General features: G+C 43.3%; 1 protein-coding gene across 3 annotated transcripts in view; it reads left to right on the top strand.

The window, feature by feature from the left end:
- LOC116319962 (histone deacetylase 4-like) overlaps positions 1-13574 on the top strand; it is a 117991-nt gene that overhangs the window by 65501 nt on the left and 38916 nt on the right. For all 3 annotated transcript variants that reach the window (XM_039600044.1, XM_039600043.1, XM_039600045.1), the window contains 5 exons: positions 2950-3126; positions 3208-3353; positions 4387-4537; positions 6804-6924; positions 8712-8830. In XM_039600044.1, the coding sequence (XP_039455978.1) occupies positions 2950-3126; positions 3208-3353; positions 4387-4537; positions 6804-6924; positions 8712-8830 (714 nt within the window). The remainder of the gene's footprint in view (positions 1-2949; positions 3127-3207; positions 3354-4386; positions 4538-6803; positions 6925-8711; positions 8831-13574) is intronic.

Genomic DNA, 13574 nt, shown 5'->3' with positions numbered 1-13574 from the left:
AATCCTGACAGCATTACAGTCTTAAGTGCATCTTCTCTCATGTGAGATGCATTTATCCAAGAGGATGAAACCATAGGAGCAAAAGCATTCTCTCCGGGCACTGGAACGACTTCTCCGAGTCTGTGCGGTTTGGGTATAGACTGTGTTGGTACATAATCCTTATTTATCTTCCTGTGTCTCTTTGTGTAGCTAACAACACAATCTGTAGCCAGCAATAGCTCTCAGTACAGTCTTAATGTGGCAGCCCAGTGTGGTTAGCCTCGGAGTAGCTGGTCGAAGCGATGATTATTACACCGCCTCCCTATTTCTCTCCATCTCTGTCTCTTCCTGGCCGTCGGCACTAGTAGCCCCTCAGTTTGAGGATAAGTAGCTGTAATTAGTTTATTTTGCTGCCTGGCTTTAGCCTTGCACTTGGCCATTGATCACAGCTCCGTAAGTGGCCGGCCATGTTAACATAATAAAACGTACAAAGGCATTCGGCTTTTAAAATTGCTTCCCATGTAGACGCACAGAGGTAACCCAGTGCTTCTAAAACACATAAAGGAATATGCATTACAGGCACACAGGTATATTCAGTACCAGCTGCTCCGAGGTGGGGAGAGGGGGACCGCTGTGGCGCAATTTTAGCACTGTTTTTGGCTAAAAGTTATTTTGGTTCTTTGGCGCATGTTTTTGGCTGAGAAACTCGCTGTGCTGTGTTTGTCTGTGAATCGTGGCATTAAGTGTCAGCTTGTTGGCAAAATGTGTGTGTCTGATAAGTTTCATGTGTTAGTTTACTAATCTGTGCTGCGAAAACACGAGTTACTTCATATTTCATTTCAGGTCATGCAAGACAGCTGCCTTTGTTGTGTTATTGTTTAGTAATAAACATCTAAGGATTCCATAGGGTTGCATGAAAGTTTGGATAGTTGAATTTGTACTTTGCTATGAAGGGATCATGTGTGTGTGTCTGTGTGTGTGTGTGTTTGAGAGCGTGTGCCAGAGCTCTGTTTACAGGACATTTGTGCCACTCACCTAAGTTCATGTGGGAAAATTTACAGTTGAGGAGGCGTTAATTGAGGTCCGGCTCCATGCATGTTTGCCACCGCTGACGGTCAAAGAAAAGGTTTTGTTTTGTTTGACCTTGATGTTTACTGCTTATTAAATATGTGTGTAAACAGCTGACATGTTTGTGTAAATGTTTGCGTGAGAGGCGGGAGGGGGGCTGAATTTGAACATGGTTCAGTGCGGCTGGCTTTGTTTGGATAACATGGTTGATTGGGACCGACTCTTTGGACTCAACATGGCAGTCACTGTGGTCCTCTAATGAGGCTCCTGCATGTAGACACAGATGACTAACCCGTCACAGTAAATGCTGCTAAATTCACCTGGCATTATTTTTTTTAAGAGCAGCAAGAGTGGCGCAGCTGGATGGTAAACTCTTAAGTCTTTAAATAAACCTCCACCCTTGCCTAATTAATTCTAAGCCTAGTCCTTTTCATCTTTTCCAACAGAAGGATTTAACAGAACTTCTAATGTCCAGCCTATAAACAAGTCCCTACAAGAGCAGTGATACAACCAAACACACACACACGTGCACCAGCGAAGCACCAGCAAGTCTGGCCTAGCCACACCCTTCTTCTCTCCCATGCTGTCCCACTGGGTGGTGTCAAGTTTCTCCCCGCACTGAAAACCTGCCCAGTACCAAAGATGTCATTGGACCTTTCCTGCAAGTAACTGCAACTTCATCGCCACCTCATTGGCCACCAGGGATGCCAGAACATCCACGATAGGCTGGGGAGCCTTCGCGCTGGTTTTAGGTTATTGATTGCTGGCGGAGGGCTTGGCGTGGTGCAAGCTGCTTCTCCACACAGCAGATATTGATCCGAGTAGACCAAATGGTGCACATGAGGTTTTGATGTATAAGTCAAAAGTTTGCTTGCAACACTGCATAGATAAAAGGTTTATTTCAAAAAGTGAATCTGCACTATTTGGATTGAATGGAGTAGCGTGCTAATGGTGTTTGATCACAGCATGTTTTATTCAGAGATCAAGGCAGAGAATTGGATTTTTTTCTCTCGTTTCCCTGGTGTGCTACTTTTTGTGTGTAAGCTGCTGTGTTGTTTGCTTGTAGAGAACTAATCTGATTGCACTCGTACCCCGAGCTGTTGCATGACAAGCAGGGGTGTTGAAGCAGGGCATTACCTTTCATTTATCATGGGGCCCTGTGCGACCTCGCTGGATTATTCGTATAAAGCAGATTAAATGATGCAGATTGAGTAAATCATAAAGGAAGCAACAAAAACAGATGGGTCTTTACGGTTTATTCCCGCCTGCTAATATTTTAACACCTTGTCGTGAGGTTTAAAAAGTCGATTCCTGCGACCTTTTTCTTAAAGTGTCACATCTGAAGTTGAGTTTTTCAGGGTCGGCTGTGGCAGAAGCAGAGCGTTCTGCTCACACACGGTACCAAACGGAAACGCAGACACGCACACGCGTGTCAGCAAATCCTTGCTGTGAAATTCATGTTGGGGTGGGATGGGCGGTGTTTTCGCTCTCTGATGTTTGTATGGATTTACATAAACACATTTTCTCCCTCCGCCGCTTACACTGATGCTCTGATGATCTCCGGCTTTCAAAATCTCAGACACATTTTATGTTTTCGCTGTGTCCCTAATGCTCTTATCTGCTGTGTACAGCTATAAAAACAGACTTAAGTTCTCAGTGCGCTAACGCTACAAGCAGCCGCGAGCACTATGAAGTGTAATGATGAGTGCAGCTGGCACGGCCAGAGAGTCTGGACATCTGATGTAACAAGTGTCCGTCTGTCTCATTTGGATCAAAGAGGACACAATGTTTTGGCTGCTATTAAAGGAATTTAAGATGATCTTTAAATAATTACAATTTTAATGTGAACATATAATAAAATAGTCTTCTCACTGTTCCCTTTTTGACTCCCTGCTGTTTCAGTGGACGTGAGCACAGCGGCGCTGCCCTCCACCGCCACAGCCATCCTTCCCATGGATCTGCGCGTAGTGGACCACGCTCACCACCACCAGCAGCAGCCCTCCTTTGGCTTGGTTCCTCCACCCCACCCCACGCCACCGACCTCCACATCTACTGAGACAGGCCGTGGACCAGTCATTAGTAAGTCTCCGTTTATCTTGGGGCATTCCAGCCCGTATATGTAGATGCGCTGAGTAATCGCGTCTTCAAAACCTCCCACAGGCCAGCAGGAGCAGCACCTGCAGCAGGAGCTGGTGGCTCTTAAACACAAGCAGCAGCTCCAGAGGCAGCTACTCATTGCAGAGTTTCAGAGGCAACATGAACAGCTGTCACGGCAACATGAAGCCCAGATGCAGGAACATGTCAAGGTGAGGTGTTGGGATGAAGATGGAGAGGAGAAAATTTCTTCTCCTCCCTTCTGTGTGTGTGTGTGTGTGTGTGTGTGTGTGTGTGTGTGTGTGTGTGTGTGTGTGTGTGTGTGTGTGTGTGTGTGTGTGTGTGTGTGTGTGTGTGTGTGTGTGTGTGTGTGTGTGTGTGTGTGTGTGTGTGTGTGTGTGTGTGTGAACTGGATGGGGGTGAGGCGGGAAATCTTCCTCGGATACTGTAGAGCTGTACTCAGCAGAAATATGCCTCGTGAAGGGCAAACAGAAACAAATTGCATTTAAGTGTGTATGCTGGTGTAATCTGATCTAGTGCTGGTACGTTTTTCAGCAAATCACCCAGCTAAACCCCCAAAAAAAACCTTACTGTGTTGCCGTGACCACAAAACCAAAAGGTAACAAAGACTGTCAGTTTGGCCTGACTGCATCTCTAACGGGCGTAGCTACCTCGATGCCACCCGCTTTGAACCTGGATGTGACAGCAGAGTGACCGTGAAACCCTCATGCTTACTGGCTAGCGACACACAGGTCGTTACAGGTTGCTAGCCAACAAGCATATTCCAGATAATCTAATGTAAAATAAAATAACAAAAATGTACAGAATGCATTAAGGGTTTTTTTTTTCAATAAATGGTAAATGGCCTGTATTTGTATAGCGCTTTACTAGTCCCTAAGGACCCCAAAGCACTTTACACATTCAGTCATCCACCCATTCACACACAGGTGATGGCAAGCTACATTGTATGTATGACCCCAAATGAGTGACTGAGCCCATAAATTCATCAGGAGAGTGTTTACAGAGAACCATTTCCCCATAGACTTCCATATATCTGGAACCACAGCTGTTGCCCCCTTGTGGCCATTAAAAATAATGCAATTCTATATTAGCTTTGCTTTTCAGACTCAAAGTCTGTCTGTCTTTTTTGCTGTCTGTGATGTTATTTATTTATCTCCAGATCACCATGGCTAAGTCCTTTCAGCTCATACTGATTCTTCTTTACTCTCCTCGTCCTTCTCTCAGCACCAACAGGAGTTATTGGCGCTCAAGCATCAACAAGAGCTGTTGGAGCACCACAGAAAGATGGAGCAACAACGTCACGAGGAGCAGCTGGAGAAGCAGCAGCGGGAACACAAACTCCAACAGCTCAAAAACAAGGAGAGGGGACAAGAGAGTGAGTAGCGACTGCCACAGAGAATTATTTTTAAAGAAAGCGATCAAGAGATCTTCATCAAAAATGTGCACAGTGTTACTGTAAGAACGTAATGTATGGCCAAAATAGTCAGTTCAGTGCTTGGATTTACTCTGCAGTAGGATCAAAGGTGTTATGAACAAAGTCTTCATGAAGCTGTTGTGTTCGACCGAGCGCATATTCACTCTGCTGTGCGCTGCCAACATCTGCTGTACCTGTGCAGAAACACAGTGTCATATTATCACAGCAGGTGTCAGAGGAGCTTGGCCCTCGCAGCCCCTCTGTCACAGCACCTGCAGTTACAGCACAGCAGTCAGAACAGCCTGACCTCACACATTCACCGCAGGGAATATCATAATAAGACAGCCAAGACGGGGTTAGAGGGGCGAGACGTCGTGCAGAAAGACATGTCGTCAGTTTTTCTACAGGCGGACTGATTGCGAAATAAAATGACAGCAATAAAACTGAATCAGGCAACGTTCTCTCTCTTTTTTTTATTCCCTTTAAACATATTTGGGCGACCGTGGCTCAGGGGGTTGGGAAGGGCACCTGTAACCGGAAGGTCGCCGGTTCGATCCCCGGCCTCTCTGTCCTGGTCGTTGTGTCCTTGGGCAAGACACTTTACCCTACCGCCTACTGGTGTTGGCCAGAGGGGCCGATGGCTGTGGCTACAACCGTAGCTTGCCTCCACCAGTGTGTGAATGTGAGCATGAATGAATAATGTCATTGTAAAGCGCTTTGGGTGCCTTGAAAAGCGCTATATAAATCCAATGCATTATTATTATTATTATTATATTTCTTGGTCCAGTGCTGGTCTGGTATCATTTCTTTAGACATCATTGCATCAGTTATTTAATCTCTGTACTCACCAATAACAGCTGAGACAGAGACAGCAACATCATCTCTATTTTTTTCCTCTACTCAAAATATTCTAACTCTCCTTTAAAATAAAATATAATTGCTTATTATTTTAGCAGCATCAAGCTAATTGTGTTTCTAATTGTTACTGCTAAATGTACTCGTATGAAAGACTCACTGCGTAATTGACTTTGAATTTCCTTGAATGGCACTTTGTGTATAAACTTGCCCTTTCGGTGCCATTTCTGAGCCGCACTTTACTAAATTGCTTCTCCATTTGTACTTACTCATACTTGAATCACTCTTGTAATATAGGAAATATGCGTTTATCCATGCTGCTGTGTATTTGTGTGCATTTTCATGTCTGTAAATGAACAAAACGAGGTTTTGGATACGGCCGTAAACACAGTTTAACGAGGAGGAAATGACTCACGTATTACTGTATTCGTACTGATATAATACTAGAATACATATATATATATATATATATATATATATATATATATATATATATATATATATATATATATATATATATATATATATATATATATATATATATATATACATGCAGTGTATGGACCCCACTTTCAGAGCCATTATTTTTTTCCAGTAATGCCCTTTTTCTCAATCATTCTGTGCTGAGCAGAGTGAGCCTACAGTTTGACGTCTATGGAAAAAGCATTGGGTTGCAAACAGAGGAAGCTTTGTTAAGTACTGCACTAAATTGCATCGAAGGCAGTCTCATAAAAGCCAATTTGCTTCAGTGGCAAAGCAGACATATTGGGATGTCAGCACTTCCAGCTGCACCATGATTTAGGGAACATGTATTAGCTGTTGTCATTTTCACACAGTGAATTTACCACTTCTGCTCTGAGGCTCGGCACGTCACCTGTTATCACTCCCACTGTCACATTCTAATGAAAACACACCTCTACTCTATTCTCTACTTTCTGAAACCAGTTTTTTAAGCCCGGCTTCCCTCGCTCTGCATCTCTCCTTCCCTCTCACCCGCCTCGGTCTCCCTCCCTTGATAATTTGTTTGTTGCTGTGACAGGAGGTTGGTAATTGAGGAGAGACCAGGAGCTGAATGAAACTCGTGATGCACGTCTTCGAGGCAGGTTATGTAGAGCTGCAGTCGTCTCAGTGGGATTTCAGTGACACCCTAATGCAAGATTGTGCGCTCTGATTGTAGAACTCAGATAGCCATTATCTGTCAAAGTATGGATGGATGTAGTTATAATCTTCCTAGTGTCACAGATTGGATAATACGGCAGCAGCTCACGTAGGGCAAAAGGTTCTTTGTGTTTTGTGTGGGAAGGACGTGGCTGTGCTGCAAAATGTTCTCACGCTTGCTTACTGTTCTGCCTGTCTCTGTGTTTCTGTGCAGGTGCAGTCGCCAGTACAGAGGTAAAGATGCGACTTCAGGAGTTTGTCCTGAACAAAAAGAAAGCCTTGGCTCAGCGAAACCTAAACCACTGTCTGCCCAGTGACCCACGCTACTGGTATGGGTGAGTGTCATGTGTGTTTTTGCACACGTTCTGCAGCAACTACGTCACAATTTGTGGAGGAATTCCTAAATTTCTGTTTGGCTGCACTCTGACTGTAAGTAGTGAAAGTGAATTTCCGAGTGTTGCATGTTTTTTTTGCCAGTTCATCTCAGTGAATAGCCATTTTACCACAAATGCATTGCATTAATTGCCAACTTGACCCAATTCAGTGGAAAACTGATAGCAGACTGATTTCCATCTTATCGTTGTTTTGTTGCTGTGTTGATACAAAGTCTGTTTGAAGATGGTGGCTGCCCGTGAGCAGTCACAGACTTCCCCCACCTTCCAACCAACCATTTCAAGTTCATTGCAAAAGTTGTGGTTATGCCACAGTCTCCAACCACTGTTTTCCTTAGTGTGACTGTACCATTGTGAACGTGGTGCCGGGGTTACCGCGGCCCATCTGTGTGGAGTTTTGATGTCCTCCTCATCCTCCTCCTTCCTTCTAAAGTCCAAACATTTTAAAGATGAAAGAATTTTAGAGCAGTTTTTTCACACGGGTCAGGAATTAAATGACAATCCCAAACCCCTGAGCCCTACAGCGATGGCTCTGTTGTACCGTGGTACACCTTTCCACTTCCAATAGAAATCAGGATGCGACGTTTTGGATTAACATGTCATTAACAGCTCTCGCTGCCACCACCAGACTGGTCTTTCATACATCAGGTGGTTTAATATAGACTTTGTAGATTGATTGAAGTGAAAAGAATTAGTTTTAAATCCTTTATGTTGAGTTCTTTTTAACATTTTTCACATCAGTATTTCAATAACCTTAAAATTCAGAGCTATGAAACATCAGCATGTGATATTTCTCATGTATTTACGAGTGTTTGGTTGCTTTTTTTTTTTTTTACATCTAAGCAAAAAAACAATCCACACTAGGAAAAATATCAAACATAAAAGCCAGTGATGAGCACCATGAAAGTCTCTCATCATCCTGGCTTTGCAAACATGGCGAACCCCGTGGTGTTATGAACTCCTGTTGTGTAGGCGTCTGTCATTGATGTGCTTTTGTGTTCACATCAAGTTTCCAACATCAGCATTAGCCTCTCTGAGTCGAGCTGCAGAGAAAACGTTGAAGCGATGAGGCTTTTTTTTTTTTCTGTCAGTGTTTGTTGTCAGTGATTGACAGCTAGCTCTCTTTGAGGTGTGTGCGCGTGTTTGAAGTGGGCAGAGAGAAAAGACAATGGCACCTCTCCTGTGCTTTAAATATTTGAAGAGGCTTTAAGCAGTCAAACATTTCTGCCAAGGCAGGAGATGATGGAATAATCAGGAGGACTGTGCTACCAGTCGCTATATATCACGCTTATCACAGTTTCCCCTTTCTTTAGGGTTCGACCTGTTTGTTCGACCTGTTGGCATTCTCCTCACTTCTCTCATGCGTGTATTCCCTCTCTGTTTCGCCTCTGTCTCTGTGCATTTTCAGCCCGTTTACTTTCCTAAAATGAAAAATGGAAAAAAAGCTTTCAGGCTTTGTCCCTCTAGCTTTACCTCTTTCTTCCTTCCACCCACGTCATTGTCCACGCTCTGACGTGTCTAGCTGACTTTGGAGAGAAGACACAAGCTGTCTTTTAACTTCCCTTGTGTGTGGGTGTGCGAGTATCAAAAGTCACGTATAGTAATAGATTGAGCTGGGAATGTGTCGTGTGTATGGAGCCAGCGCTCAACTGCAGAGTTACCACATTCATGTAGGATGTTATACTGATACTGTTTTTTTTTAATCATCTTTTTTGTGGGTTTTTTTGCAGAAAAACTCAGCATAGCTCTTTGGACCAGAGCTCACCTCCACAAACGGCGCTGTCAGCATACAACCATCCCATGCTGGGCACATACGACTCGAAAGATGACTTCCCTCTCCGCAAAACCGGTACAGAAGGCTTTGCTGACGTCGTGTTGATTGTTGACATTCCCCACACTTCCACAGTGCTGCACTGATCTTCCTTTTTCCTCATTTAGCAACGTGAAAGTTTTGTCTTACTGGTTATCAACCACATGAAGAATTACGGGAGCTCCAAAAATTGTTGTTTAAAAAGATAACACGGAAGATTGAAGATAATGGAGCCCTCTGTTTGCTTTGTAGTCAGTTAGCTTAACTTTGCGTGAGGACTGGATGCGGAGTCTGTCTAGACACACACTAGATTTTGCTGTTTTTTTTTTTTATTTATTTATTTTTTTTTATGAAAAGCCAAAGTAGAAATGATAACAATGGGCAAGTTGTCAGGCAACCAGCACAAACTCAAAGATAAGAAATCAGAAATGGTTCTGAAAAAACATTTTTCTTGGTTTCAAGGTCTTACAGTAAATGTGAGTGGAAACATTTTTGTTTACGGTCAGCTTTGAAAAACTCTGTAGGCTGTTTGCATTCTTTAAGATTTTAACTCAGTCATTCAGTCACACGTCTTCACAGACACCATGGACCGCTCCGGTCAACAAAACAGCACTGAAGGAAATGTAAAAACAAACTTACTGCCTTTTGGTTGCATCAGATTCTGTCCATCTGTCCATATTAAGCACAGCCAAGCTGTGATTATTCACTTAGCGTCAGCAGCTGCTTTGGCCGTATCACTGGCTGCTTTCACAGCTGGAGGCCAAACTCTGTGTACTCTGCACTCTTGCCCACCTGCTGCGCATTGGAGGCAGGAATGATTTTTCCTGGCACACAAACTCACACTGCGAGTTTCAACTTTCAGGGACACTTTATGTAATTCAGGAATTTTCCCCTGAGAAATATTCACAACTAAAAAATTCTTCCCACTGAGCACTGACACAAAGCTTAATGAGGAGTTAATTATATATCAGAGCCCGCGTGCAAAGACCTCTTTAAGATAAGTGTTTTGGATTTTAAGGTATTTCTGCTCGCGCTATAACCAGAGCAAGAGATGGAATACTCGATTATGTATAGACATACAGATACGGCTATTGAGGAACTGTTGTGTCAGTAGTGAGCAGGCCTAGATCAGATTAGACCGGCTGAAGTGAATATATGAACTGTGTTCGGAGGAAGTGAGTGAAAGCAGTCTCTGCAGTCCTGCACTCCGCTGACGCTGGAGCTGTCACACATGACGTTTTTGCCCTATTATGTTCACTGAATGTGCATTAAAAAATATTTTTTGACTAGCAAGTTCAGGCACACAGTATATTCCAAAAGGGGCTCATTGTCCAAGTATGAAGGGCTTTGTGGTAATGACTCTTAGAACACAGAAGGCCACTTTGAATGCTATGGCAGGAAGTCTGCAAGGCCTTCACGACAGAGGCAGACTTGTCATGCTGACCCCATTTCTCCCTCTCTTTCATACGAGATCACACACTGACAGTCCCATAGCACACTTTGCACTAATGCTGAAGCATGCAGGATATCCGCATGCAATTCAGAACTTTCCTTTTTCCTTCTTTTATCCTGCTCAGCTTTACATTTTGACACTCCTTTATGAGCTGCATGTCTCTGGTGACTGCAGTCAGGAAGGTGACATCCGAGCTTTGAGCCGGCCAAGTTTAACTGCGTTCTTTATTGTTCCTATCTAACCCCAGGATGGACACTTAGCACTTCTACATATTAAACTAAACACAAGGCAAATCAAGCAAAAGACTGACTGTTTGTGATGTTGCTGGAATGTAAATTGGTTGCGCTATGCTCTTATGGGTCGCTCTGGTATGTTACAAATGGCGGTAAAATAGCTGAATTGTAAAAACGACTCCATTCTTCCAGCCTCCCTGCTCATATACGGCTCGGCTGTCACTGTTTTAACAGTTGTGTGTCCCCTGAGAAAACCTCAGTGTTTATAATCAAAGGGAAACTGTCGGCGAGCTCTTTGGTGTCTTATGTTCATATTTATTTAATGTGCCCACAAGAAATCTTTTCTTGAATTATGGTTTTTAATCACAATGCTGTCTTTTCATGCCATAAAATGGCTTTAGTGAACCGCTTAATCAAAGTTGATTGACTTTATTTGCTTTTTATGTTTTGTAGAACACATGCAAATGAGACAAAGGCTTGTCTATATGTCTTTGTCTCTAAGTCCATCTAATCCATTTATCTAATGTAGATCCGCATATGATGTTTCTCGGAAGCTCTGTTGATGAGTTTCAGCAAACTGCTCTATTGATTTCCATAAACCTCCCTCCCTCTCTCCCTCCCTCCCTCTCCTTGGCACAGCAGCACGGCTTCCCCCCAGCTTGACTCCTTTAGCCCGGGACTCCTCTCTGTCAAGACAAATGAGCATCTGATTAATATGTTTTAGATCTGAGAACCGGTTTCCCCGTCAACTCCCTATTTAAAATATTAAATACCACATATGCAGATGTTTAATCTGAGATTTAATGGATAACTTGAAGTGTAAGCGATCAGAGAAAGATCCCTTCAGAGTTTTTGTCCTGTTTCGTGAACAGGAAATCCCAAGCACGATTCACATAGCCACGTGACGTCAGGGTGTCTTGATGCATGCTCAAGCATCCAGGTAGGAAGTTTCTGGAATTTCATCTGGATGTTTTGAGGGGGTAATAAAAGAAATTCAAGTATATTATGCCATATCACATTTATCATGCTCGGACTGTTGGTTTTTAAAGTATGGGTTATATAGGTTGTAAAAGTCCATCTGTGTCCCATCTATTATCACAGCTACAAGACCACACAGTTATGCTACCTAATGTCCTGCTCTGGTGTGAGATGAAAAAAATCTGGGCAGTAGCCATGATATGGGAGGAAGAGACGTAGTGCTGTAACAAGCAGTGTGCCCATGAAGAGTCAACAACAAGGAGCAGGAGAGGAAATAATTCTAGAGAAAAGAGAGAAATGGGCTCTTAGACTAAGCCAGAGAAAGAAGGGCATGGATGGAGGTGAAGGAGGCACAAAAGGCTGCAATAAAACACCATCATCAGCAGAAAAAAAACAGTCTGGGCCCTCTGCAGCGAGTGTGTTCGCACGTGTGCACACTGGTGTGCTTCTGCCCAGTCGGCATTAACACCCTTCAAAGTCACTGTGTCCTGAGGTGAACACTCCCATTGTGAATGGTGCCCAGCAAAGACATAAAACCCGCTTCACCCTCCTTCCTCGTCTCTTTAACGTCCTTCTAATCTCCAGCTTGTCCTTCGGTAGCAGTCGCTCCCTTTAGCAGTCCATATTGTAATAAGTCTCACACACACAAAAAAACCTACCTTAAATGCACCTCGCTAGTGTCTGCTGTAACTACCTTTGTGGTTCTTTCTTCTCAGTTTCCATCACCTGGCTGCTCATGCACACGATCTACAGACCAGAGTGATTTTTGATTGCAGAAACTTTGTGGTCTTATTTGCAGTCTGATTATAATTCAAATCCTACTGACCAATCATGTTTGAGCAAGCTTGCAGGGAGGTAAACGGTCCAGTTTAAGAGCAACAGAGTGGCTCAAAACCATCGGCTATCATCTGATGACTATTTAGCTTATTCTTAGTTATTACTAATGTGACAGCACTCATCAAACACTTAGAGGCATTTTGTGCATTTAACTACTTTTGATGGAGGTAGATCAGCTGAATTTTGCAAGTATTTAAACAAATGATTGAATCATGTTTAGTCAGGTAAACCAGTTATGCTGAATGCTTTCTTTTATCACAGCTACAAACTTCATTAGTGAATGCCAGCATTCATACAAAGTGGCTGGATAACACTGATATTGATTGCCTTTTTTAAAAGATGAGAACTACACAAAGGCCAACTTTTGTTCTGTTTTGTTGATTAAATCATTATTAAAGCAGAGAAAATCTGACGTGCAGTTATTATCGTTTTTTTGTCAGTTATCATTATCGTGACAGCACTGAAAGAATGGTCAGGCTGTCCCAGTTCAGCATGCCATAGTCTAAAATAAAACTTTAATGCACTGCACTCCTTTTCTCACAGGCTTCACTCTCCCAGGGTCTCCTCCTGTTAAACTAATGCATAGCATTTTATCCTCACTCTCCCCATCCTTCTTAACAAAGACTTTGGAAGAGTGCCCTCCACTAAGAAGGAGGTCTTTTTTTAAATAATTGACTTTCATAAGTTCTGCAGCACTGTCCCCCTTAAAATTGAGAGTGCATTTGAAAAAGTACTTAGACATTATAGATTCATGATAGTTTATCTCATCCCCGCTGACCAGAAGGTATAATGAAAGCTAGCACCTCTTTGAAGTACATTAAAACTTGGTGCATTATCCTACTTTGATTAGCATTCTAGGGGCCAGAGGGTTTGTAATGACCCAGAATAATTCTTCTGCTGCAGAATAAATCTCCACAATACACAAAGAATCAATCGCTTCCACTTGGCTGTACCAAAAAGCCCCGCCTCCTTCTCTGAGGCTAATGAATGTGGCATGGTCGGTTTGATAGTAGGTCAGGGGACGAGCATGGGGTCAACTGGTGGTCAACTGGCCTGCTTTACCTAATTTAAAGGAAGGAAGCCAGCGGAGGAGGGAATAAAACTGCCTGTCTTTGGTAAACTGCCTACAACAGAGACACCAAAGCAGCACTGCGCAGAAAATGTCAGGCGCTGATCGTGAAATGACAGGAATCCCGGAATATACCGTACGCCTCATGTCGCACCTTCCCACACCACCAATCCAGAACAGGAGCATCGGTATACAGACAGAGCCACACACAGC

The sequence above is a fragment of the Oreochromis aureus genome, linkage group 16 (assembly GCF_013358895.1).
Source record: "Oreochromis aureus strain Israel breed Guangdong linkage group 16, ZZ_aureus, whole genome shotgun sequence".
In the NCBI taxonomy this organism is placed as follows: Eukaryota; Metazoa; Chordata; class Actinopteri; order Cichliformes; family Cichlidae; genus Oreochromis; species Oreochromis aureus.
This window is presented reverse-complemented; position numbering and strand designations above follow the sequence as displayed.